The 27018-nt window shown below is 48.2% G+C and overlaps 1 protein-coding gene across 3 annotated transcripts in view; it reads right to left on the bottom strand.

The window, feature by feature from the left end:
- The window catches only part of ARHGEF18 (Rho/Rac guanine nucleotide exchange factor 18), a 78261-nt gene that overhangs the window by 39426 nt on the left and 11817 nt on the right, over nucleotides 1-27018 (bottom strand). For 2 of the 3 annotated variants that reach the window (XM_061601351.1, XM_061601352.1), the window contains exons 2-10: nucleotides 25293-25438; nucleotides 22436-22920; nucleotides 15138-15336; nucleotides 14132-14228; nucleotides 12991-13048; nucleotides 11256-11300; nucleotides 10534-10614; nucleotides 8177-8276; nucleotides 7310-7466 (exon numbers count right to left, since the gene is read on the bottom strand). In XM_061601351.1, the coding sequence (XP_061457335.1) occupies nucleotides 7310-7466; nucleotides 8177-8276; nucleotides 10534-10614; nucleotides 11256-11300; nucleotides 12991-13048; nucleotides 14132-14228; nucleotides 15138-15336; nucleotides 22436-22920; nucleotides 25293-25438 (1368 nt within the window). Of the gene's footprint in view, nucleotides 1-7309; nucleotides 7467-8176; nucleotides 8277-10533; nucleotides 10615-11255; nucleotides 11301-12990; nucleotides 13049-14131; nucleotides 14229-15137; nucleotides 15337-19266; nucleotides 19328-22435; nucleotides 22921-25292; nucleotides 25439-27018 lie in introns of those variants that run through there. The other variant, XM_061601353.1, reaches the window with a different exon arrangement.

The raw sequence follows: 27018 nt of genomic DNA, 5'->3' as shown, positions 1-27018 counted from the left end.
TCCGGCTGCAGGCGCCTCCAACAGCTGGACCAGGGATAGCCCACGTAGCGCCCTCCAGCCTGGCCAATGATCACATGGTAAGAGTTCAACAACATCCAGAGGACATCAGGTTAGCTAACCCTGAGCTAGACAGTTCAACGGCACCTCTGAACACAGCTTGCTTTCTAAAGAGAAGATGACACAGATAAGAAACTCCAAGAGGGAGGCTCCAATGTGGGACATATCCAAAGCCAGAGGCACCAAGCAACAAGGTCTTTTGGGAGCCTATTCCTAATTCAGCCTCATATTATCCTCCTATCACCGTTGGGGGTCCCTAGATGTTGTCCGACTACAACTCCCACTGTCCCTGACCACTGAGCTAAGTTGGCTGGGGATCATGGGAGTTGTAGTCCAACAACAACTGGAGACACCCCTCCCCTCCAAGGTTGAAGAACTCCGTCCTATCCCATCCACAGACCCCTCTCCAAGCTTGCATACCACTGGCCACAATGCCCAGAGCCTGACACTCTTCCAAGGCCTGCCTGGGATTCGTCTAACTCCCTGGGACATAAACAGACAGAGAGGGTGTTTATGAGAAGGATTAACAGACACCAACCCTTCCCCACCCGAGAGAAGCAGGCCTGGGAAGAGAGGGAGGGCATCCCAAGGGAAATGACTCCACTGTCAGGTGTCCTCCACTGTCATTTCACTCATTCCAGATTTCTGCACGGCCCTGAACTCTGACATTTCACTGGTCTGCAGCTCAAGTGCTGCTGAGGGATCTAGCTTCACCTGCCTCTCCCTCGGGGCCTATAGGAACATCAAGGGAACATCACCAAAGCTTCTGGGGCGGGGCAGGGGGCTTTCACTTCCAGATCACCGTCCATTCACACTCAAGGAGCAACAGGGGGGTTGATGCCAGAAGAGACGCCTGGGAGACAAACAGTCAATAAGCTCTGCAGCTGGAGCAAACCAAAGGGGGCCCATTTAGTCCAGAATCCCATCCTCGCTATAGCTGAGCAGATGCCTCTTGCGAGAAGCCCACATCGGGACCCGAGTGCAGCAGGAACTCTCCGCCACTTGTGATTCCCAGCAACTGGCATTCAGAGGCGGACTGCCTCCGAAAGCGGAGGGAGAACCTGGCCATTGTGGCTTGCAGCCATGGGTAGCCCATGCCCTCCATGAATCTGTCTAATCTCCCAACCTTAAGCGGGACGCCGGCTTGCAAGGTGTCCTCTTTGCAAAAAGGCAGCACACTTTCTCTCCTTCAGCCGCCCAGCAGCGGTTCCCCAAACCCGCTATCTTTTCCTGGACCCAACAGGCGATCCTGTCCCAGCACCGTACAACATTCTTGCCTGAGTAGCACACTCATAGGTGGGAAGAGAAGGGCCCACTAGGTTTTGCACCACTTATAATAAAGGCCAAGGCCACCAGCCTTCTATTGGGGCCTGCAGGTATTTTACAAACAGATGAAACTGTCCTGGGCACCACACACGCACACAGCTGATTACATTAACTACAACAGAATCTTCTTTCCAGCCTAATTCCAGCAGGGTCCAGACAAGGGGTTTCTTTCAGCTTTCCCCAAAGATTCCAGGGATTGAAACTGGGACCCTTTGCATGCAAAGCAAGTGTACTACCACTGACCTATGGTCTCTCCCTAAACAGTAAAGATTTCTAGTCCACATGATTCAGAATAAAGAGCTGATCTGAACAGGAATCAGGTTTATGCCAAGTCAGATCATTGGTCTATCTAGATTGGCAGAAGCTCTTCAGGAGTTCAGGCAGGGGGGCCTTCACAGCACTCCCTGGAGATTCCGCTGGGGACTGAACCTGGAGCCTTCAGTCCACAAAACAGGTGCTCTGCAACTAAGCCATGGGCTTTCCCCCAAAAATAAGGTTCCAGAGTGGTTCTAGGGTGGGGCACAGCAATTAAAACATATAATACTAAAAACAGCTTAAAAATAAATTATAGTCACAAGAATAAGGTGGGTCCCAAAATATATATACATCTCAAGCGTCAAAGACAAGGTCAAAGAGGTGCATGTTCAGCATAGGACAATGACTATACAATGAAGGTGTCAGATGCACCTCTGCAGGGAGGGAATTCCACAGCTGCCACAGAGACTGTCTTCTCCAGGGTTCCTACGCCTCAAGCCTCTGAGAGAGGCAGAGCTACCAAGATAGCGAATAAAGAGCTAATTGTACAGTCAGACCACATGCACAGCCAGAGAAGGGGTGGATGGAGAAAAATAGAAAAGGCAGACTTGATAGATGGGGTGGGGGAACAGCCAGAAGCGTGAGGGGCTCAGACCCGCTGCGAGCGCCACCATGCAGTGGACAGAGACCACAGAGCAATACCAGCAAGGACTTTAGACTTCAGAATGGAACTGAGGATATCAGACGTGCCACTGCAAAGCCAGCATTTGCTCACTTTCATGTCACTCAAAAGACTCTTCCCGACACATTTATTTTACCTTTAATTTTCCTCGGAAGGGACCCCAAAGGATTGATCAGCAGCGAGCTTCTGAATGGTCTGCACCATCTACGAAGCTGCCGGGTGAGAGTTTTCGCCCCTCCAGCCCCTTCTTGTCGAATGACAAGTCCTTGGCAGAGGAGGGTCTCATCCATCAACCTGCCACCTGGCCCTTTCAACAGGAGATGCCGTTGGGGCCTGATCCAGGGCCTTCTGCACGCAAAGCAGGTGATCCACTCCAGAGTGACAGCCTTTCCCCCACATCCAGCAGTGCACCCTTTGCACGATCTTACAGCAGTATCAATCCTACAGCCTTGTCAAAAGCGGTCATGGGAAAAATTCCCTCTAGCGGTTTATAAGCATACATACTTTGGTTTATTCAAGTAATTCTTAAAAAAATAAAATAAAAAACAATCCGACCGCCTTAAAAATAAATCCGCACACAAACAGTTTTTTCTTTAAAAAGCCAGCCAGCTGACTTGCTCACTCTCAACTTCTATATCAAATAAACTGATGGCCTTCATCCTAAGAACACAACCCTACAGTGCTGAGGCTTCCCTATGAGGAGAGAACTCATCCAGTCACTTGACTGTTGAGAGATGACCACCAGGACCAGCAACAAAAACAATGGGACGCATCCTAGCTGCAGCTCAGTGGTTGAGCCTCCACTTTACACGAAGAAGGTCCCGGGTTCAGTCACCCAGCAGTCAGTGGCAGAAGAGAGGAAGACTGAGTCAGACCAAAGGTCTATCTAGCTCAATATTGTCCACACTGACTGGAAGCATCTCTCCACGGTTTCAGGCAGGGGTTCCCTCCCAGCCCTACTGGAAGATGCCATCAGGGAGTGAACCTGGGGTCTTCTGCAGGAAAGCAAGGACTCTACCACTGAACTGCGGCCCGTCTCCATCTACCTCAGGCGATCCAGTGGTTTGACTCCAGGGAAGGCAGCTTCCTACGTTCGCTCTCCATACGAGACCCACCCACACCTAATGCTGGCCCACTCCCCAGCCAGCAGTGACCAGGAGACTCGCAGGGTTGTTACTCTATTTTGCTGCCAAGCAGATAGCTGTACTCTGACATGCTCCATGGCAGGCAGCCGTGCAACAGGCATGTAGAACACTGGACCTGCTTCCTGACTGTCTGTCCAAGGCGTGGGAGCTCTGCTGGGGTGATTAACTGGCAACGCAGGAACACAAGAAGAGCCTGGCTGCAGCAGGGGGCCTCTGACCCCAGATCTGGCCCTCACAGTGGCCAGCGAGATGCCTCTTTTGGGAAATCCACAAGCAGGATCTGAGCGCAACTTTAAAAATGTGTTTTTAAATTTGTATATTTGTTTTTAATGTTTTTAATTGTTGCAAACCGCCCGGAGAGGTTTGGCTATGGGGTGGTATACAAATGCAATCAATCAATCAACTTGTGCTCCCCAGTAACTGCCTCCGACAAGGGAGAGAACACCACCACCACCGTGACACACATCTTTCTGGATCTTCTCCATCCCAGACGCCTTGACAATAGCACACATGTTGTTTCTTGCTTGCTACTGGGAGTTGCACGGAGAGATCCCTTTTCTTTACGTTATCAAGAGCTGGGGGCAGCTGCCTCTGGAGGCCATTCGGACAAGGGGAGGCACCAGGCCCAGCAGCAGTGGTTTCTGCACTCTCTGCTGAGGCTGCGCCTGTGGACTGTGAGGGGCAGACCATTCAGGCCACTGAAGTGGGGCAAGAGCTGCGCTGCTCCCAGGGTCAGATGGGGGCAGGGCTGGAAGAAACAGCAGGGAGGAGGTGGCTAAAATGGCCCATTGCCCCACACAGCGTTCCTAGAGACTGGCCTAGCCCCTGGAAGCCCCTTCCTTCCTTTCCGGGGCTGGACTTTCACTCTGAATTTGAGCTAATGGCCTAGGGAGGTGGTGGGCTCTCCAACCCTGGAGGCCTTCAAGAGGCGGCTGGACAGCCACCTGTTGGGGATGCTTTAAGTTGGATTCCTGCATTGAGCAGGGGGTTGGACTAGATGGCCTCCCCACTCTACGATTCTATGATCCTGGCATCCTTGGCTGGGTCTTGAGATTGGGGGAAGGCAAAGACCCCACGATGATGATGATTGCAATTCCAGCCCTCCAGATGTTACTGGACTCCAACTCCCAGCAGCCAGCATGGCCAACACTTGGGGATGAGGGGAGCTGGGAGGTTTACAACATCTGGGTGGGCCACAGGCTGCACATCTGTTTTAGACCCATGAGGGCTAGGAACTTGGTTATTTAAAATGCAAAGCTCGCTGCAACTATACAAACACGCGAGTCGATCGCGCAGTGATCCAGACTCAGACTGACCTCTGACGTCATCAGAAGAGGCCTGCAGCCTGACGTCATCAGGAGAGTCCAGGAAGTTCTCGTCTCGCCTGCACGAATCTCTCTCGCACACCGACGGATCTTCTCACGGCGGAGACGGCGAGCCCTTCCCTCGCCCCAAGGAGGCCCGGCTTGGCCGCCTCTGCCTCCCTAAGCCACTTCCCTCTTGGCCCTGCATCTCGCGAGATGCCTAATCTCTCGGGACACCTCTTCCCAATTCTCGCGGCATTCTGCCACTCCCGTTTTATACGGGCAAAGCAAGACCAACGAATTCTCGCGAGATGCTCGGCGCCCTAGATAACATATTGTAGACAAGGAGATTTCGCGAGATCTCAGGGCGAGACCTCGAAGGCTCACTTTAAAAACCCCGCGGCTCAAAGGAACTAAATTAGGATTAACGCGACCCTCCCCGCAGGGCCCAAGGTCTCGCGAGATGTTTCCTCTTCCTTGCACACCATGGACTGGTTACCTTGGTAACTGGTCGGCCTAGGCTTGTGGCTCCAGGCCCTTTTGGCGGGCGATTGTTTTTAATATGTAAAATATAAGTTGTAATTATATAATAAAAATAAATGATAAATTACACACAATCCTTTCATCCACAATAGGATTTTAAGCTCTCTCTATTTTTTTTGCATATTATTTTTTTAAAATCAAGGAGCTCCCAGTGAGGGAGGTTTAAAATTTATTTTTATTTATTTATTTTATTTATTTCAATTTATATACTGCCCTTAGCAGAATAGCTCTCAGGGCGGTGAACAAACAAGATAAAATACAATATATCATAATAAAAATCATAAAAACATATACAAACAAACAACAAAAAACACTACAAAAACACAATACGACAAAAATTAAAAAATACGGATTAAAAGATTAAAATGGTTAAGAAAATTAAAATGCCTGGGAGCATAAAAAGGTCTTTACCTGGCGCCGAAAAGATACAAGTGTAGGCGCCAGGCGTACCTCTTCGGGGAGGCTGTTCCACAACTCAGGGGCCACCACAGAAAAGGCCCTAGATCTAGTAACCACCCTCCGGGCTTCCCGATGGGTTGGTACCCGGAGGAGGGCCTTAGATTCTGAACGAAGTGAACGGGTAGGTTCGTATCGAGAGAGGCGTTCCACAATTAATAGTTATTTTAAATTTGTCTTTTTTGTTCATACACAATGAGCAAATAAACATACACATTATTTAATTTAAATTATTTTATATGAATTAAGTCACTATAAAATACACTGTTTATATTAATTTAATTATTTCTTTATGAAAATTATTTCTACACTGCCTTTTATGTACAAAACAATATTAAATTTTACAACATCTGGGAGGGCTCCCTATCCCTGTTTCTGACTCATCAAGAGGACGATGAGCTTGGTTTTTAAAATACAGAACTCAATGTAGCAGTGTACATTACATTAAATTTACATGAACATTTAAAGGTTATAGTACATTAAATTTTCATGAAAACTTAGTCACATTATGACTAAATAACTGTCAATGTTAGGCCAAAAGAGACAAATTTAATTATTATGGTCAGCTGCTCCAGCAAATGCCTGAGAGAATAAATTAGTGTTTTAGCAGCTGTTAAATTTTTTAAATAATTTTCAATTTAATTTAAAATTTATTATTTTTAGTCTCAAGATGTTGTCCCATCCCACAGAATGTAATGATGGTGACCAGCTTGGATGGCTTTAAAAGAGGAGTAGACTAATTCATGGAGGAAAATAAGGCCATCAATGGCTACTAATGGCCATGTTCTCCCTCCACTGTCAGAGGTGGAATGTCTCTGAATAACAGCTGCTGGGGAGCACAAGCGGGGAGAGTTGATCATGTCCTCCCTGGGGCTTCTCAGTGGGGCATCTGGCCAGCAACTGTGAGGACCAGATCCAACACTAGATTCCTTTTGGCCTGATCCAACTCTGCAGGGCTCTCCTGATGTTCAGCTCTAGAAGGGGATTGGACAAATTCATAGAGGATGAACCTGTCAGTGGCTACGCCACAGTGGCCATGTTCTCCATCCTCTGTCGGAGGCAGTAAATGCCTCTGAATATCAGTTGCTGGGAATCGCAAGGGTGGGGGAGGACTGCTCTAGTCATGTCTGGTTGACCACTGCAAGTCCAGGATGCTGGACTAGATGGGCCCCCTTTGCCTTGATCCAGCTGCTGAAGTGATCGTACGTTCTTATGGTTGCCCCTTTACATCGATCAAGCCAAGGCATGATTTGTTACTGTCTGCAAGGTGCTCTGTTTTCTATCAGTTGCTTTTCATCAGCGTAGGGCTGTCTGTGAGCTCTCGCACAACTTCGTGAAGGATACGGCTCTCAATGGCTGCTACTTGCCACAATGGCTATGCTCTTCCTACCCTGCCTCTCAACACTAGTTGGCTGGCAAGCACCAGCAGAGAAAAGGGGGAGAGGAGCAGGAGATGCTGAGGGCAGGTTTGAAGCCAAGGCAAGCTAGGGGGTGGATGCAAGGGGCTGCCCCACCTGGTGACTGGGGAAGGAGCTACTCACTCACGCACTGCAGCCCCACTTTGTTCAGCAGGGCCTTGCCACAGAGAGAGCAGCAGGTGCTGTTAGAGAAGGCGCCCAGTGTCAGCTCATGCCCATGCAGTGCCTGCGTCCGCTCCTTCACCTCCACCACCTCCTTCGCACGGTCTTTGTTCTTACCCTAAAAAGAAGAGAGGGGGTGTCAAGGAGGCATGCCACGTGTGCCCCTCCCAAACCCTAACCCGCTTCAGACCATTGATCCATCTAGGCCAAGGGGGCGGGAACTTCAGGCCTGGAACCACATGTGGCCCTCCAGGCCTTTGTATCTGGCCCTCAGAACTATCCTCTGGCCACACCCCTCACGGGCTCTGCTTTGCGTCCTCCTTGAACATTTTTGCCTGGCTGGAAAGGTGTTATTGAACTTTGATCATGCCTCTGGTGGAGGTGTCTGAGCATGTGTAGAAACCAGCCTGCTATACCAAAAGGTCAAAATTTACGCTTGTTGCTCTGCCTCCTTTTGACTCTGGCCCTGCCCACCCCTGGCATGTGGCCCCCAGAGGGTTCTCCAGAGGCCCTGAGGCTGAAAAAGGCTCCCTACCCCTAGTCTATGCCAGCGTGGTTCCCTCTGTGTGGCAGCACCTCTCTACGGTTTCAAGCAGAGAGGCACCCCTTTAACATCAGCTGCTACCAAAGCCTTCTGAGGAATTGCGAAGGACTGAATGCAGGGACATCCCGCATGGAAAACATGTGCTCTACTGCTAAGGTCTAGTATGGTTCCTGTTGGGTGTCAACAGCACAGCCCAAGCACGATGGGGGAGGGAGAGCCTCTCCTTTCAAAGACAACTCGCACTGTCCCCCTCCGAGCCACCCATCCCTCGCTCTCACACACACCTTCTGCCATGTTCCGGTGACGCGGTTGCGCAGATTGCTCAGCCGACGCTTCACTTTGGTTCCCCTCTCGGCCTTATCACTCTTCCCACTCTCTTCACTCCTGTGGCAGATTAAAACAAAAAGAATGTGTTTGGCTGTAGCAAGGAAAAAAACCTTATATATATCTTACTCAATTTATTTCCTACAACTCCAGTGCACGTTGCTCTGAGGACAGCTCAGAGATGCAGTGGGCTAATCAATAAAGGAAATGACTGCAGATAAAGACCACATTGTGAGATAAAAATACACAGCTGCTGATAATGCTCACTCAAATCCAGAGCACTCGAGGAGGGTGAAAAATCTCAGTCTAAAGCCAAAAGCAAAGATATAATGGGGAACATCTGTAGGGATGTAAAGATCTGTCTCTCAGGTTCTCATTCTTCCAATGTTAAATTAAGTTCTCTATATTTCTACAGCGTTGTGAGATTTAAAAAAACCCTCATGAAAATTCACTACCATTTTATTTCTCCAAATAAACACATTTTTGTAGACAAAGGTACATGTTTTCGCAAGCCATTTCTCATCATTTCATGCCTTTTTGCATGTTATTTTCATGCATGTATCCATTTTAATGCACATTTTCACCTAATATATGCATTTTTGTAAATGTTGTTTAGTTGGCGAACTGCACCCCAAAATTCTAATAAATGTGAATTTCGAAGGATGGCTCTGTTTCGATTCTCATATTGTTTCGGAAATTGTGAATTTGAGAAATTCTGCTTGAAATGCGAACTGAATCGAAATTCTCACCCATCCCTAAACATCTGTGGCCCTCCAGAAGTCCCTCGACTCCCAACTCCCAGCAGCCAGCAGGACCAATGGTCAGGGATGATGCTGGAAGAATCCAGCAACATCTGGAGGTCATCAGGTTCCACAAAGGGCCTTGAGGCGTCTGTTTTCAGCTCAAGGGCCACAGTCCCTCCTGGGCAACTTTCCAGGGGCCACATGCCCGTGGTGAGAGGAGCAGAAGCAATACTGGGCAGAACAATGAGTAAGGTTTACCTTTGTACTTTATGCTAGTTTCTACATGCAATTTACTGGGCTGCTACTGTGAGAAAGGGCAGGATATAAATCTAATAAATAATAATAATATAATTTGCCACTTTTTAAACTCTCATGAACATTCTTCAGCATTTAGTGTCAATTTCTCCTAATAAATACATTTTTGTATGCAGGTTCGACAAACATACACATTTTTGCGAACAGTTTATCCTAACAAAATGCACTTTTGTTTGTTCAGTCAGTCTTTATTTTCAGTCAACCGACCACAATTACAAGCATGGTATTAAGTACAGTAGGGCCCCGCTTTACAGCGTTCCACTTTAAGGCGTTCTGCTGATGCGGCGGCTTTCATTTTCCATTTTAAAGGGTTTCTTCCCTTTTGCACCGTTTTCGCGCAACACGGCACATTCAAGTCAATGGGGTTCTGCTTTACGGCATTTTCTGGTTTACGGTGGGGGTCCAGAATGGAACCCGCCGTATAAGCGGGGCCCTACTGTATTAAAAATAAGACTACTTGGTAACAGAAGCTATGGCAGACAGCAAAGCAGTTCAGTGGAATTAACTGCCATTCATAATCTTACAGGGTTTGTTATTTTCACCAATGTTTTCATTTTGTGGACACTTGTCTCCTCATTTATGCATTTTTGTAAACACTACTTGGTTGGAAAACTGCATCACAACATTTAGGTAAGTGTGAATTTTAAGGGACGGCTGTCTTTTGGTTCTCATATTGTTTCAGAAAGTGTGAATTTGATACATTTGGCTTTAAATGCGAACTGAATGTAATCCCCCCCCCCCAGATTTCAAAGAAACATATCCAGCCAGGCAATATCACTCAAAATGGAAAAATGGACTGCCTTCAAGTCAATCCTTCCTGACTTATGGCGACCCTATGCATAGAGTTTTCGTGGTAAGCGGTATTCAGAGGGAGTTTCCCATTGCCTTCCTCTGAGGCTGAGAGGCAGTGACTGGCCCAAGGTCACCCAGTGAGCTTCATGGCTGTGGAGATTCGAACCCTGGTCTCCCAGGATGTAGTCCGACACTCTAACCACTACGCCACACTGGCTCTCTAAGATCACTCAAGGAGGGTGCAAACAGGGCCAGTGAGGGGTGTGGCATTGGGAGAGCTCCAAGGGCCAGGTAGAGGTTCTTGGAGGGCCACATTCAGCCCTCAGAGAGACATTAGTTTCCCCACCCCTCTGTTACGGGAGGCCTGCAACTCCAGAAGAAACAGCTAACAGCCCACTTAGCCAGCTGGGGAGCCAACAGCACGTCATGTTGCCCCCCCTAAACACCCCCACACAGAGCTCACTTACTCATTAGAGAGGAATTCAAACCAGGTCAGGTTTTGCTGGGCTCCTCCGCTGTCTTCAGGCACACACAGCCTCTGCTTAGTGCTGGAACAGAAGGCACACACAAAAATATATTAATAGAGGAGTGGGCAGACTTCAGGCTGTTTTTACTTTGTACTAGAACCCCAAGATCAGCCAAGTATACAAGCCAAGTGCCAAAATATTGGTTTAAAGAGGCACACAGGAAACTGCATGATGGTCCATCTAGTTCAGGAGTGTTTAAGCTGACTGGCAGGAACTACCATGATGTTAAATATATATAGGACTTTCCCAGCCCTACTTGGAGGTGCCGGGGATCAAACCCAAGACTATATGCAAAGCAGGTGCTCCATCACTGAGCTATGGCCCTTGCCTTAAAAATTAAGCAAGATTCCAGTCCTCAAGGTTCTGAATAAAGAGCTGATTTAAAAAGGAATGTAGGAAGCTGCCTTATATGGAGTCAGACCATTGGTCCATCTAGCTCAGTACTGTCTACACTGACTGGCAGCAGCTCTTCAGCATTTCCTAACCCTGCCTGGAGATGCCAGTAGTGACTGAACCTGGCACCTTCCACATACAAAGCAGATGCTCTGCCATTGACCTATCGCTCTTTGCAGAATTAGCCCTGCATAGGCAGGCATGGCAAAAGAGGTGCCCACGTCACCCGTCCCAGTCTCAGATGATGATTCCCCAACCCCAGGGCTCACCCATGATACTGGGTCAGCTCCTTCAGCACCTGTTGAACCATCAACCTGTTGAGAGAAGAAATCAGGTAAGAGACACTTTTCCTACTGCTCCTCTCACTTTGGAATTGGGGCTGTGGGAGGCCCGAATGTGAAGGCTGGCAGAATGTGTCCATGGCTTTCCTCAGGGGCATTGCTTTGTCCCATGGGGCCCACGCCCTCCCCAAATATTTTCCTGAGTGCTCCAAGTGTTTTTGAGTGGGTAACAAGGGCGCACTTGGTTACTGGATAGGATATTAAATAAGGCAACTGAAGGTGGCTTTACCTAGAGATGATTTGGGGGTAGAGGGCTATAGCTGAAGGAGACTTTAATTGATTTGCAGAAGCACTCGCTGGGAAATGAACAGGGCCCAAATGAATTAAAGAGGAGCTTATTTTTAACAGAAGAATGTACTTGGGGTGATTTGGATGAGAAATCCGTTAGCTTCCCTGTGACATTTAAAATCTGTGCATCTAAGTAAGTTCTACTTGGAGTAGACCTACTAAAACTGATGGCCCTAATTTAGTCATGTTGATTCATTTCAATGCTTATGATTACACCATCTAAAGCACATGGCTTCCCCCAAAGAATCCTGGGAACTTTATTTTACTCCTCACAAAGCCACAATTCTCAGCAGCTTTAACAAACTACAGTTCCCAGGATTCTTTGGGGGAAGCCATGTGCTTTAGATGTATGGTGCATGCACAGCCTAACATTGGATACCTACCAGCACCTTACAGCAGGAACATGAATTTTAAAGCGGTAGAGAACAGTGGGTGAGAGTTGCATTGTCGGCACTGACAGACCAAAGGCCTTCCAGAAAACATATTTAAAAGCACAGAGCCACTTTTAAATCAGTGGGAAGCAACCTTTTTCTGCACAAGGGCCACATTCCCTTCTGGGCAGCCTTCTGAAGAGGATGGATCAGGAACAAAAATGGGGGAAAGCACCAAGTATTAGTTGAAACAAAAGGAGACAAGCTCTGATGCCCTGATAATTGTGTTTATGTGGGGCTTTGACAAAGGATTTTTATGTTTTATTGTTCTGATTGATGATTTGTTACTGTGGGGGGAAAAAACACAGGGGGGGTGTATTCTCCAAAACGCACAGAGTACGTAATACATCATCTACATAGCACCAGAGCTTGTCTCCTTTTGTTTAGACAATCTTTAGGGTATGCTTTAACTTGGATTCCTGCACTGAGCAGGGGGTTGGACTTGATGGCCTTGTAGGCCCCTTCCAACTCTACTATTCTAGGGTTCTCTGATTCTGAGGGCCACATGCTGGTAGTGGGTGAGGCCAGAGACAAAAGTGGGTGGAACAACAAATGTAAATTTTTACGTTCTGTACACTAGGCTGGCTTCTACACACGCTGCTCCCTCGTCTGTCCAGGCAAGCAGCAGATCAGAGCTCAGTGACACATCTCCAACCAGGCAGAAACACTCCAGAGGGGTGCAAAATAGGGTTGGTAAGAGGTGTGGCCGGGGAAACTTCTGAGGGCCAGATAGAAATGCCTGGAAGGCTGCATTTGGCTCCTGGGCCAGAGGAGCCCCCTCCCTGTTAGAAACTAACTTAGTTGTTGTGGGAGGGAAGTGGACATTAATTGGCTTGCATTGCCCAATTCCAGATGATTCCAGCTTCCAGATCGCCTTCAGGGGAGGCAATGGTGAAAGTGTTTGGGGTTCCCAAAGTGGGTTAAACCGGTCAAAGAATACCTACACTTGCTCCGGGGCTACTTGTTCTTTTTCTATCATCTCCAGCACAGGCGGCGCAATCCCTAAAATGCAACAACATTTATTTATTTATTTATTATTTTAAAAGACTTACAAATTTCTCATGTTATAGTATATCAGCAGTGTGCAAAAAAACCCTGACAAAAATAATAAGAAAGTATACACTTAGATTATCTGGGGAAGTTTAGTATTATCATTCTATTCATTTATTCATCCTGATTTGCTTACGCAGAAGTTAGATTATGTTGAGTTGTATCCAACTAAATTCTACTCAGAGTAAACCCACTGAAATGAATGGGCCTAAATTACTCACATCCATTAATCCTGCTAGTATCCGAGAGTGCTTCCAGAATGACCTGTGGATTTCACATTCATCCTGATTTGTTTGCACAAAAGTTTGCAGGGAGATTAGATGACGTTGTCTATTTACTGAGCATTGATTCTGATTTGTTTGCACGGAGGTTAAAACTACGTTGCATGAAGCAAGAGGTACCCACACTTTCTAGTGCATTTTCCGATCACTGCAAAAATGTCTGGAGTTTTTTTGGGGGTGGGTGGGTGGGAGGGGAGAACGAGTTTGTTGCCCAAGAGTACCAAATCAACTTTAACTGCGAACCCTTAATTTGCTGGTTTGTGATGTGAGTCCCACCTGCAAAATACCCAAGAATTCCAGCCCTAGAAAGCAACTCCCCCCCCCCCACCGTGAAGGATTTCACAGAAGGAAGAATTTCATGAACTGCAGCTATTTAGAGGCAGTGATGCCCCCCAACCCGGATGGCTTTAAAAGCGGATTAGAGATGAAGGGCAAGGCAGGTGGTGGCTGTCTCTTCTCCCTCTGCTGCAGGAGGCAGTAAATGCCGCTGAATGATGCCAGTGGTTGGGAATCCCAAGTGGGGAGAGAGTTGCTACTGTGGCGGTCTGGTCCCGCTTTCGGATCCCTTTGGGGCACCTCTGGCTGGCCACTGTGAGAACCGCTAGACAGGCCCCCTTTCACCTGGTCCTCTTCTTATGTCATGTTCTTATCCCTGTGATACTTTGCCTTAGGAGAAGGACAAGAGCCTCCCCGCCCACCCCCAAATCCCTGCACCCTATGCACCAAACACAGGATTCAGAGGGGGGCTACCAACCCACAGTAACCGGAAGTGAAACCTCCAGGCTCCGGGACATGCGTGGAGACGGGACAGACTTGGACCTCAGCCGCTTCCCACCTCCGCGTCCAAAATCCTGGAAAGGAAGAGGAAGAGGAGCATCAGTGTGATGGGCCCTAATTTATCACATTTATCATGTATTTTTAGGACCCACCCTATTTGGGGATTGTAAATTGTTTTTTAATGTCAAATCTGCAGGGCCTGAGGAACTGCATCCTCGAGTATTGAAGGAACTGGCTGAAGAACTCTCAGAACTGCTGTCTATTATCTTTGTGGAATCATGGATAATGGGTGAAGGGCTGGATGACTGGAGAAGAGCTAATGTTGTCCTGTCTTCAAAAAGGGCAAAAAGGAGGAAGCAGGGAACTACAGGCCAGTCCCTAATGTCAATCCCTGGGAAAATTCTGGAGCAGATTATAAAGCAGTCTGTAAGCACCTTGAAAACAATGCAGTGATTACTAGAAACCAGCATGGAGTTATGAAGAACAAAGATCCATGCCTGGGAGCTGAACCTGGGCCATTCTGCCACGTCTTTCTGTCACTGAGCTAAGATCCCTTCTTTGAGAGAGCCCGTAGTCTCAAACTGTGTATGCCATGCACGCGACACATATACCTGTCACTTTTGTGCAGGAGACTAAGTTCTGCATGCACCCGCACGTCCCCCTCTCTACCCTCCATCCGAGCAAAGGAGAGGCTTGATCAGAGTTCAAGGACACATTTCCGGGCAGGCAGAAGCCCTGGAGGAGGTTACAAAGCAGGGCCAGAAGGGGGTGTGGTCTGGGGAGAGTCCTGTAGGCCAGAGAGGGGTTCCCCACCCCTGCCATTCAACCCCTTCTTTTTCTTTGGGGACACATGCAGAGAGTTGCAGGTCCTGGCTGAGACAACAGGCAGTCTGGACAGAGACAGCAACTCCTTGGAGGTCAGCTGGAGGCCACCATCACCTCCCCTCCACCGCAGAGAAACCCCCCACACGGACAAGACTCACCGCAGCATCGCCAGCCTTTTGCACAAGGCCCAGCTCCGGGCACAAGGGCTCAATCTCCACTCTGATCACTGTACTGCCAACACCACTCCAAGCTGCTAGTCCTGCTAGAGGTGAGGACAGATCGGGAGGATGCTTCTCCTTTTCATCCTCCCCCCGTGCTTCTGTGTCACTCCCCATCTCTGAGGCATCCAGGCTGAGCCTGAATGTTTGGGGAGCGGGGGGAGGGGAGAGGGAGCGGGGAAGAGGGAGAGAGAGGGGAGAGAGAGGGGGGGAGGGGAGAGGGAGCGGGGGAGAGGGAGAGAGAGGGGAGAGAGAGAGAGAGAGAGTCTGCATGCATCACAGCAAGGCAAACCTGTCAGAAGTACAACAGCTGGAACTCCCCGCGACTTCCTCCCTGCGACTCCCTGCAGCATAACAACGCCAGGCTTTTCCTACAGATGGACGGATCTGTCCATTTTGATTTCTTCCCCCTTTCTCATTTTTCCAACCATAATTTCCATAGCAATTTGAGATTTATTTATATTTTTAAATCCTCATGAAAATTTGTCAGGATTTTATGGTGCCTTTTTCAAAACACATTTTTGTATGCTGTTTTCCCCTCCCTGCAAACAGTTATTCCAAATATAAGGGATTTTGGGAACATCCGGAGAGTTGCTCTTTGCAGTCTGCCAAGTGTTCCACACGCACACGAAGTCTGAAAGTTGGAAGCAAAATTACCTCATGCAACCAGTGTAGGCTAATACACACGCCCTATTTACTTGTGCTAATGCTCAGCGTGGAAACCAGGTTTTATCAACTGAAGACAAAAATCTTGATGTGTTTTGTCACTGCAATGTACATAAGGACAGGGGGGGGCAGCTGGGGGCAGACAGGACACCAGGGGAGAGAAGGTTGACATTTTTAGTGGGTGCGTATTGTTTTTGAGCTGTCTCAAAGGAAAACAGGATCGGACCAAAATGACGGAGGTGTGAAAATTGGAAGGAGAAATATCAATAATTTAAGATATGCAACAATACCATACTACTAGCAGAAACCAGTAATGATTTGAAACGAATGCTGATGAAAGTTAAAGAGGAAAGCACAAAAGCAGGACTGCTGCTGAACGTCAAGAAGACTAAAGTAATGACAACAGAAGATTTATGTAACTTTAAAGTTGACAACGAGGACATTGAACTTGTCAAGGATTATCAATACAGTCATTAATCAAAATAGAGACAATAGTCAAGAAATCAGAAGAAGGCTAGGACTGGGGAGGGTAGCTATGAGAGAACTAGAAAAGGTCCTCAAATGCAAAGATGTATCACTGAACACTAAAGTCAGGATCATTCAGACCGTGGTATTCCCGATCTCTATGTTGGACAGTGAAAAAAGTGGATAAGAGAAAAACCAACTCATTTGAAATGTGGTGTTGGAGGAGAGCTTTGTGGATACCATGGACTGCGAAAAAGACAAATAATTAGGTGTTAGAACAAATTAAACCAGAACTGTCCCTAGAAGCTAAAATGATGAAACTGCCGTTATCATACTTTGGACGCATAATGAGAAGACCTGATTCACTAGAAAAGACAATAATGCTGGGAAAAACAGAAGGGAGTAGAAAAAGAGGAAGGCCAAACAAGAGATGGATTGATTCCATAAAGGAAGCCACAGACCTGAACGTACAAGATCTGAACAGGGTGGTTCATGACAGATGCTTTGGAGGTCACTGAGTCATAGGGTCGCCATAAGATGTAATCGACTTGAAGGCACATAACAACAACAAACTTGTCAATAATATAAGGTGTCTCTTGGTATTTTGCCCTTAAAGGGTGTGGGTGGGGTGTGGCGGAGAAGGATAGCTCTAAAGCTGAGGCGACGGGGCGTCTGTGGCCTGGACTCCCAACTCCCAGCAGCCAGCATGTCCAATGGTCAGGGTAGCAAGAGGCCAGCAACATCTGGAAGGCATCAGGTGCCATAGAGGATAGGGAACTGTTTTCAGTCTGAGGAGGGCCGCATTCCCTTCTGGACAACCTTCCGGGGGCCATACACCTGTGGCGGGTGGGGCCAGAGGCAAGAGTGGGCGGGGCAACAACTGTGATAAGAGCCAAAGTTACCCCATATTTCTTAGACCATGTGATTGACAACATAGTCTCCAAGCGAGCAAGAGACGTTAAATCTGCCTACCTAGTGACTTCAGCAGTAGCAGAGCACCACATCCTGTTCTTTCAGCTTATTCAGTGTATTTGTTCCAGTAGCCTGCTTTGTCCTAGACAACGTGCCTCTGTGGTTATGCAGAGTATATTTGCCATGCTTGTTTGTACCATATAGCCTGTGTGGTTAGCAAAGTGCTATGTTCTTATCTATGCAAATAATACGTGTCTATGATGCAGGAACTGGTATGCAACGTATGTAACAAGAAATGTATGAAAATAACTTGTACCCGGTGTTCGGGACTTCAGTCAGTTTGGTTTCTACTGAGGTCTTAGCTCTGAGCTAATACACTACCACTCCTCCAATAAATTGTTGCTATTTTTTTATTACTTTACATCTTGTCGAATGGCTGTTATTTGCAGTACCTAGAAAAGATCCCAGAGGGAATATTTTTCCTTACCTCAGCGGGGCCAGAGGCCAGAGTGGGTGGGGCAACAACTGTACATTTCACTGTTGTACAGGTGACTAGTTTCTCCACACTCTCCGTCCTCCCCCCAGGCAAGCAAAGAGGCACCATCAGAGTTCAAGGACCCATTTCCGGGCAGGCAGAAACCCTCCAGGTGGGTCTGAGGTAGGGCGGGGGAGGGGTGTCACCTGCATGGCCAGCGATGGTCAGAGAAGGTAAGAACATAAGGAATAGCCCTGCAGCAGCAGGATCATGCCAAAGGAGGGGGCCCTGTCCTCATCGTGGCCCGCCAATGGAGGCCGTTCTGGCTGGCAGCCATCGAGAGCCGCCTCCTCCTCCGTTGATTTGTCACATCCTCTTTTCAAGCCACCAAAATTGGTGGCCATCACTGCTGCCTGTGGGCTGGGGCGACATCTGGAGACTCGCCACCCCTTCCCTGAAGGGAAAGTGTCCCAAAATGGAACAGATCCTGAATCTCTCAGCATTATACCTTCCTGCTCTCACAGTTGCAGACTTGACAAGTTACAGGAAGTTGCAAGACTTCAGCGACAGGAAGCCAGAATTCGGCCGAACATCAGAAATATCCTAACTGTTAGAGTGGCACAACAATGGGACCAGTGATCTAGGGAGGAGGTGGGCTGTCCAACACTGGAGGCATTCAAGGGGCAGCTGGACAGACACTTGTCAGGGATGCTTTATGTTGGATTCCTGCACTGAGCAGAGGTTGGACTGGATGGCCTTACAGGCCCCCTTCCAACTCTACTCCTCTGTGATTCTATGAGTGCAACCCTGCCCAGGACAGGCAATTTACCAATGTCTCGGGCACGGGAACCACTCACCCACAGTGCCTACGTCTTGCCAGGATTCTATGACCTTACTAAACTGTTGATAGACCTCCATATGGAAATAATTACATATGGCACCCGTGGGGCGAAATCCATTTGAGACAGTGGGTTGAATCCAGTGGAGCAGACCCATTGAAATCAACGGGCATGGGTAACTTGGGTCCACTGGTTTCAATGGGTCTAACTCCAGACATATCCCAGTAGCCCAACAGATCCTTGCCGCTGCAAAGGGCGTGTTTGCCAATATGGATTGGCAAGATTTTTTGAGGGGAGAGCACTCCCAAACCGAAAAGGAGCAAGTTTGATTCAAGTCCCCCAACCTTTGTCACCACCACATCTGCAAGGCCTCAGAGGAGAAGCTCAGAGCCCTGCCAAGATCGCAGCCAGAGACAATCCCACCCATTACACACCACCCCCTGACGCCTCTCCGCTGCCCCGGACACCTTATAAGGAGGAGCAGAGCTAAAAATAGCCGGGAAGATCAATACTGCCTGTTCAGTGCTGGTGATGATGAGGCAGGAAGACGTGTACCTCACAAGATCTGCCTGGCTAAGACCTTAAAAAGGATTGCCCAGCAGCAGTTCCAGAGCCCCATGGGAAAAAAACACATTATTTTTAATTCTCCGTTTCCACTTCGCAGAGGGCGGTGGAGGATTTTAAGACTGTCCCCCTCCACGCACAAACGCACCTTTGAAAGCTGTTCTTCAGGCTCACGCTCACTCTGGTGAATGGCATCAGAACTGAGAATCCTTAGAGTGGTATGATTTTGAGGAAATAAAAAGAAAAGCAAGCTTTGCAAGACCTGAGGTCGCCACAGCACATCTAGGGACTTTACAACATTATTCACCCAAGACAGCTCAATCAGTGACAAAACACAAGCTGTTTAAGTCAAAAGCAGTTCTCTCCTGCAAATTGCCAGAACCTCTGCACGCTCAAGATAAGCTTTGCTTGACCTGAGGTGCTCTCTGTTAACAGAGACAAAGAAAACAGCCACTCCAGAGTTAGTCACAATGACAGGGATGTTGTGAGGGTAAGATGTGGGATCAGAAGCAGGGAGAAGAAAGCATGTCTGGTGCTTTGAGCTGCTGAGAGGAAAGGTAAAGTATAAAAGTTTAAGAAATAAATTAAAATTCCCATAATGTCACAAAACAAGGGTGCAAACTTCCGAGTTCTCCAAAACTCTTTGTCAGGTTAAGATGGACACGGGGTGGGGTGGGGTGGGGGACAGAGAAGGAAAAAGATTAGCTGATTTGAAGCCTTGGTGGGTTGGGAAGGGAGAAAGGTCCAACTTGGCTTCCTCCAAGTTGAACTGGGATGGCAGTCCCACCCAGCAAGGGTGGCGTGGGAGGAGGAAAGAGGTGTGGCAACACCCTCTTCTTATGACTGTGATTCGTTTTAAACTGTTTTTAATATTATATTTTAAACTTGCCCAGGGAGCTTAGGGGGAAAGGTGGGTAATAAATTGAGGAGGAGGAGGAGGAGTAATAACAACAGCAACAACATGGCAACCTGGCAGGGTGACCCAGCCAGCATTGCTAAAAGGCCTTCTCCAGAGAGATGTTTGGGCATAGAGGGAAAAGCAGGGCCTCCCCACCCTCAGTGCCACCCTTGCTAAGACACCCTCTGGACACCGGCATGTGGACCCGGTCCACCACTACCAACGCTACATGGCAAAGGCTGCAAGCGAGGCTCGCAGGGCACGGATCCAGAGGTGGGCAGTTGAAGAGGGGCTCAGGCGCTCGCAGGGATCCGCATTTCCCAGCTGCGGGCTCAGCACCAGAGCAGGATGCTGCAGCTCAGTTGAAGCTGGAAGTGGAGGGGCTCCTTCTGACAGCCTAGCTGTGACGCTACGAAGATGGGGCTCCATCCACTACTCAGAGTAGACCCATCGAAATCAACGGAGATGAATAACTTCTGTCTGTTAACGTCAATATTATGGGTTTCGTCTGATTGGAACTGAGCTGGATACAGGCCATAGAAGGGGGGCTCGCTTTTGGTTTGAGTGCAGCAATGTCCCCACAATTGCACTTGCATGCAGGAGGCGCTGGGGGGTTGCAGCAGCAGCAGCCTTTCGGTCTGACATAAAGCAGCCCAGAGAGAGAGAAAACAGACACAGTCTTCCTTGTCAAGGCTGCCACATGAAAATCCCTTGCAAAAAAATGACAGAGCCAACGGCTGCAGCGTGCGACTCTTCTCTGAACATGGGAAACATGAGGAAATAGCAGGAATCCACACGCAGCAAAGAGTGGCTTCTGACCCTCTGAAGTCATCCTTCCGACAACAGGCAAATAAATAAATATTAATTAAAAAGTAAAAAGGTAGCTGTGTCGGACCAGAAGGGGGAAAAAAAGCCAAGATCTGTATTAGGGACAATCATACCCTTATGAGGCCACTTAAACTATCACAGAATAGCATGTCGGCTTTCAAGTTCTTCAGAATTCTTCATCAGGCTCCTCTAATTTTCTGGAGCACTTAAAAGCTTGCGCGCTATTTTTGTGGCATTTTGGTCTGCCTAACAGAAGTATTGGCTTAATGTCAATTTTGGTATAATGATTATTATTCCTAGACACTTTTAAGTTTGTATGGCAATATTTTTTTAAGTATTAAAAGTGCTTCATTGCACATACATTTATCTTGTTTGAAACCTTACAACAACTCTGGAGGGTAACCCTCTATCACCCTGAGGGAGAAAAAGTTGCATCCAATTTATCTCATACTCAGAGTAAACCCACTGGAACGAATGGAGATAGCGAACTTAGGTCCATTAATTCCAATGAGTAAAATTTGGTTGGCTACAAGCCACTTAAATTAATGGACATAGGTATTAACAACAATCCTATTCCTCTACAGCAAATCAAGATTATTACAGGAGCCCCTAATCTGTCCTGGTTTTAAGAATACCAATTTACACACCTGTTAGTGGGTCTGAATATAAAATTGCACGCTAATTGACCTCTCACTAAGTTTGAGGCAATGATACTGAGTCGAGGGACCTTTGTGAAAGGGTTTCTTTCTGAGTTATATAGCCTGTTGCTGAATATATTCACTGGCCCTTTTGGGAGGCTTAAAAGCTCTTTTGGAGGGAGATTTGCACTTGGAGATTAGTGATTCTAGATGGCGGCAGATGAGGGTGTTCAAACCTTCTAGATCTGTCTTGGGATATGTCAGAGAACGCTCTGTGAAGGTGGTGCACAGGTGACACCAAATGCCTGGGCCACTATCTCGCATAATGTCAACTCTCTTTCCAGCCTGCTGGTGTGGACTTGGGGCCAGGGGGATATTCCTACATCTTTGGTGGGAGTGTCCTCCCTGGCCCTGATTTTTGGGTGGAATTACATCAAGAAATTTAAAAAATATTTGAAGCAACTATTTTAATTACTCCCCAACTGTCTTTGTTAAACTTAGGGACTCTCAGATGGTTTCATGCAAAAGAACTGCTTCCATGAATGCTGGCTGCAGCTCAGATCTCAATTGCACGAGGATGGAAGACTACTCAGGACTTTCACTTGCTTATCTGTGGAACTTGGCAATCTTGGAGAAATTTGGTGGACTCTCTAGAAGCAGCCCTACTAACGTAACACCCTGGAATTGCTTTGTTTCTGTTCTGCGTTTGCGTTTATGCATATGCAATAAAATTAATATTTTTAAAAAGAAAAAGAAATTAATGGACATGGCTAACTTAGGCTGGTAAATTCCAGCGAGTTGGCTGCAACCCCATGCCTTGACTAAGGCCACTGAGTGAGTCGGTGGCAGAGGCAACATTCAAAGTGTAGGCTTTGCTACACACATTATCTCAGGCACTACAGGGCTACGGCAAAAAAATCGGGAACCCGGCCTCCTTCCCCAGCCAGACTCACCTGTGCTGGCCATCTGTTGGAGAGATGGGCGTTTCCCAGCTGTGTCGCCGCGAGGTAGACATGGACCTGGTCAAAACCGGAAAGGGTTCCTCTCTCTCTGGAGCCGGTTCCAGTTCTGCCCCAGCAAAGATGCCTTGGCCCTCAGCGCCGCACGAACAGGCACAATCTGCATCCAGGTAGTGAGAGGCCACCTGCAAGCTGGGATCCACCGCAAGGCCACAGGGGCAGGAGCCATGGGTACGCACCCCCGCATAGTCCCTGGACTTCTCCGCTGATAAGCAACAGCTGGGGGCCCCCCGGGATGTCCATTCGAGCTGTAGGGCTGCCGGGGTGGCTACACTGCCCCCACTCTCCACGGGCCCGACGATGCCCAAGTCCTTGTAGTACTCGGAGCCCTGGAGAGCGGAGTCTATAGAGAGGAGGTCCTCCGTGCTGCTGTGGACTGTGCCTGGACAGGCATCCTGCTCTGGAGAAGAAGCATCTTCCTGCCAAGGGAGGGAGGGAGGGGTTAGAGTGGCAAAGGGGTGCTGGGCCATCCCTCCCTTTCGCTAAGAAGCTTATTCCCCCCTTCAGTGCAGGAGAGGGTTGGGGAATAAGTGTGGTCCTCCGGATAATTTATTGTCATTCATTATTACATGCATATTCCACCTTTCCTCCAAGGACCTCATGGTGGTGTACATAGTTCCCCTGCCCCCACCTCATTTCTGTCCTCACAACAAACCTGCGAGGTAGGTTATATAGAGAGAAACAGTTACTAGCTCCAAAGTCACCCCAATGGAACCAATTACTTAGGGAGGTGGTGGGCTCTCCAACCCTGGAGGCTTTCAAGAGGCAGCTGGACAGCCACCTGCCAGCTATGCTTTAAGTTGGATTCCTGCATTAAGCAGGGGGTTGGACTGGATGGCCTTATGGGTTCCAACTTGATGATTCTAGGATTCTATGACTTATTTTATTCATTTGCAGATTTATAAACCACTTCACAACCAAAGTCACCAAAGCAGTGTACAATAAAATAAGATAATATACAAAAGATTCAGTAAATGATTCAGTAAACTAAAAGGCAATTAAACCATGAAATGGGGTATCCTAATTCCCAGCAGAAGATTCATGGCCTCATTTCTTCAGCTTTGTGTTGGGAGGTGAAACTTAGGAACGCCTCCAGATTGGGGTGGGGTGGGGAGTTGCAGGTATATTTTGCAACATGCCATTGGACCTAGGGATCAATGACCTCGGGACGTGGTGGGTTGTCCAACACTGGAGGCCTTCAAGAGGCAGCTGGACAGCCACCTTCAATGCTTTAATTTGGATTCCTGCATTGAGCAGGGGGCTGGACTAGATGGCCTTACAGGCCCCTTCCAACTCTACTATTTTATATTTTATAAACATCCGGAGGGCCAGAGGGGTTTTCCCTCCGTGATCTAAGAAGAGTATTCCCCCCTCTCAGGAAAGAATGCCTCTTCTCAATAGATGCATTCCTTGATCCTTTGCATGCAGCAGAGAATGCCTCTTCTTAGATCAGGGATGGGGGCACATCTGTGGCCCTCCTGGTGCTGCTGGACTCCAACTCCCAGCAGCTCCAGCTAGCATGACCAAAGGCTGCAGATGATGGGTAGTCCCACAAGATCTGGAGGGCACCAAGCTGGCTATCCCTGGGTTTTAGTGCCACATGAAGAAAGCAAAGGCAAAGATTTAAAAACAAATGAAATAAAATAAAATGTGTCCTCCACAGCAGCCCTCAAGAGCAGGGGTGAGGACCACATTCCCTTCAGGGCAGTCTTCCGGGCCCACATGCCAGTGGCGGGCAGGGCGACAGGCAAAAGTGGGTGGAGCACTTAATGCAAATGCTACCTTTGTGCAGTAGACTAGTTTGAACACAGACCCCCTCACACACCACCCAGGCCAGAGGCAGGCATTGTCTGAGTTCAAGGACACATTTCAGAAAAGGGGAACCAAGATAATCAAAGGGACGGAGCAACTCCCCTCCAAGGAAAGGTTGCAGCATTTGGGGCTTTTTAGTTTACAGAAAAGGCGAGTTGCGTGACAGAAATGTTTAAAATCATGCACAGTGTGGAGAAAGCGGGCAGAGAAACGTTTTTCTCCCTCTCTCATAACACTAGATCTCATGAAGATGGAAGGTGGGCTTCTTCACACAGAGAATAGCTGAACGATGGAATTCACTTGCACAAGAGGGTTAGGGTTTGGCTTTAAAAGAGGATTAGCCAAATCCATGGAGTGTAAGGCTCTCAGTGGCTACGAGCCATATGCTTCTGAATGCCAGTTGCTGAGAAGCAGAGGAGGGGGACAGTACTCTTTGCACCCGGCTCCTGGCTTGTGCGTTCTCCACTGGGGCACGTCTGGCTGCCGTGAGGACAGGATTCTGAACTAGATGGGCCTCGTCCTTTGGCCTGAGCCACCAGGCCCTTCTGATGTTTATTTATTTATTTAATTAATTTGCATCCCGCCCTTCCTCCCAGCAGGAGCCCAGGGCGGCAAACAAAGCACTAAAACACTTTAAAACATCATACAAACAGATCTTAAAATGCATTAAAACAAAACAGCATTAAAAACATTAAAAAAAACAATTTTAAAAAAGGGTTAAAAACATTATTAAAAACATATTAAACAATTCTGACACAGATGCAGACTGGGATGTTCTTATTTCCAGCCAGGAAAAACACTCAAGGAGGGTGCAGAGGGCCTACGAGGCGTGTGGCCTGAGACAAGAGGGCGTGGCCTGGAGAGAGTTCCGAGGGCCAGGCAGGCAGGCCTGGGGGGCCACATTCAGCTCCCAGGCCAGAGATTCCCCACCCGTGGTGTAGAAGCTGCAGCTGGGATGGATCCAGTGGTGCCTCCTTACCCTCTCCTCTGCCATGCTGTCAAAGAAGACATCATCCTCCGCAATCAAGGACGGGGACACGGTGTCTGGGCTGCTGCAACCTGAGGCTGGGACGGTGCGGCTGCTGCTGGGGAAATCTCCCGCCGGCGCTGGCTTGCACTCTGACCCTAAAGAGAAGAGAGACGTTTAGTGGCGCTCTCTCGGTTGAACTGCAGGCAAAAAAAGTTGGTCGTCTCCAAACGGGTTGCTCGCACAAATGCCAACGTAATGGGAATGGTTTTATAAATATGCAGTATATCTGCCACCACCACAGTGTCAAAACTTGCTGAAATGGTCTGATTAAAACAATTAATCTACATTTTATCTTTATACAGTAGGCTAATTTGTACTTGTGTTTGGTTGTAAGTCGCCCAGAGTGGCAGATTAACCTCTGCCAGATGGGTGTCTAACAAATCTCATAAATAAATAAATAAATAATTTCTACGCACACTCAGCAGGCAATAAACCCTTCAGTATCCTCCATCCAGGCAAGTCAGAGTTCAAAGAGGGTGCAAAATAGGGTGTGTCAAGTCCGAGGGCCAGATAGAGAGGCCTCTATGTGTGTGCACATTTCAACCTCCCAGACACTTCTAAGTGACCTCACAGTACCCATCGAAAGGAGACTGCTTCTTGATCTGTTGCGGGCTTTCAATACCACTAACCATGGTATCCTCCTGGACCGGCTCTGTGGAATGGGAATTGGGGGCACCATGTTACTGTGGCTTCAGTCCTACCCACAGGACTGAGTCCAGTGAGCAGCACTGGGTTATTGTTTTTCAGCCCCCTGGCAGTTGCGGGGTACCATCTTATCCCCAATACTACTTAATACCTATATGAAGCCACTGGGAGCAGTCATTATGCGTTTGGGGGCAAGCTCTGAATCCTGGCAAGACGGAGGCACTGTGGGTGAATGGTCCCGTGCCCTGAGCGGGGTTGCACTCATAGAATCACAGAATACTAGAACAGTCGAGTTGGAAGGGGCCTATGAGGCCATCCAGTCCAACCCTCTCCTTAACACAGGAATCCAACTTAACGCATTCCCACCGCCTCCCTAGGCCATTGACGCCATTGTCGTACTGCTCAAACAGTAAGATAACCGTAACCATAAGATAAACTCCAAAAGGTCACATTAGAGTAATAGGTTTATCCTCAGCAAAGGGGGCGGGGCACTGCGGAGAAGTCCCTTGTTTAGGTCCCTGCCAGACAAAGCTCTGCCAGGTGGGGAAACTCAAACGGCCTCTGATCTCAGTAAACAGTCTGACTGCTAAAGAATCATAGAATCATAGAGTTGGAAGGGGCCTTGTAGGCCATCGAGTCCAACCCCCTGCTCACAGCAGGAAATCCACAGCTAGAGCATCTCCCGCAGATAGCTGTCCAGCCTCTGCTTGAAGACATCCAGCGAAGGGGATCCTACCACCTCCCTAGGCAGTCGGTTCCATTGCCGAACTGCCCTTACTGTCAAGAAGTTCCTTCTAATGTCCAATCTGAATCTACGCTCCTGCAACTTAAAACCATTAGACCTAGTCCTACCCTCTGGGGTAGCAGAGAACAAATCTGTACCCTCCTCTATGTGACAGCCCTTCAGGTACTTAAAGAGTGCAATCATGTCACCCCTCAGTAGGACCTTTGTTGGATGCAACCCGACATTTTTGCCATGTCGTGTGTGGTTAGTGCGCCTGCCAGGACTTCCGATGGCGCCCGCAAAGGG

The sequence above is a fragment of the Rhineura floridana genome, chromosome 18, assembly GCF_030035675.1.
Source record: "Rhineura floridana isolate rRhiFlo1 chromosome 18, rRhiFlo1.hap2, whole genome shotgun sequence".
NCBI lineage: Eukaryota > Metazoa > Chordata > Lepidosauria > Squamata > Rhineuridae > Rhineura > Rhineura floridana.
The sequence above is the reverse complement of the archived record's forward strand: the minus strand, read 5'-3'. Positions and strand labels throughout refer to the sequence as shown.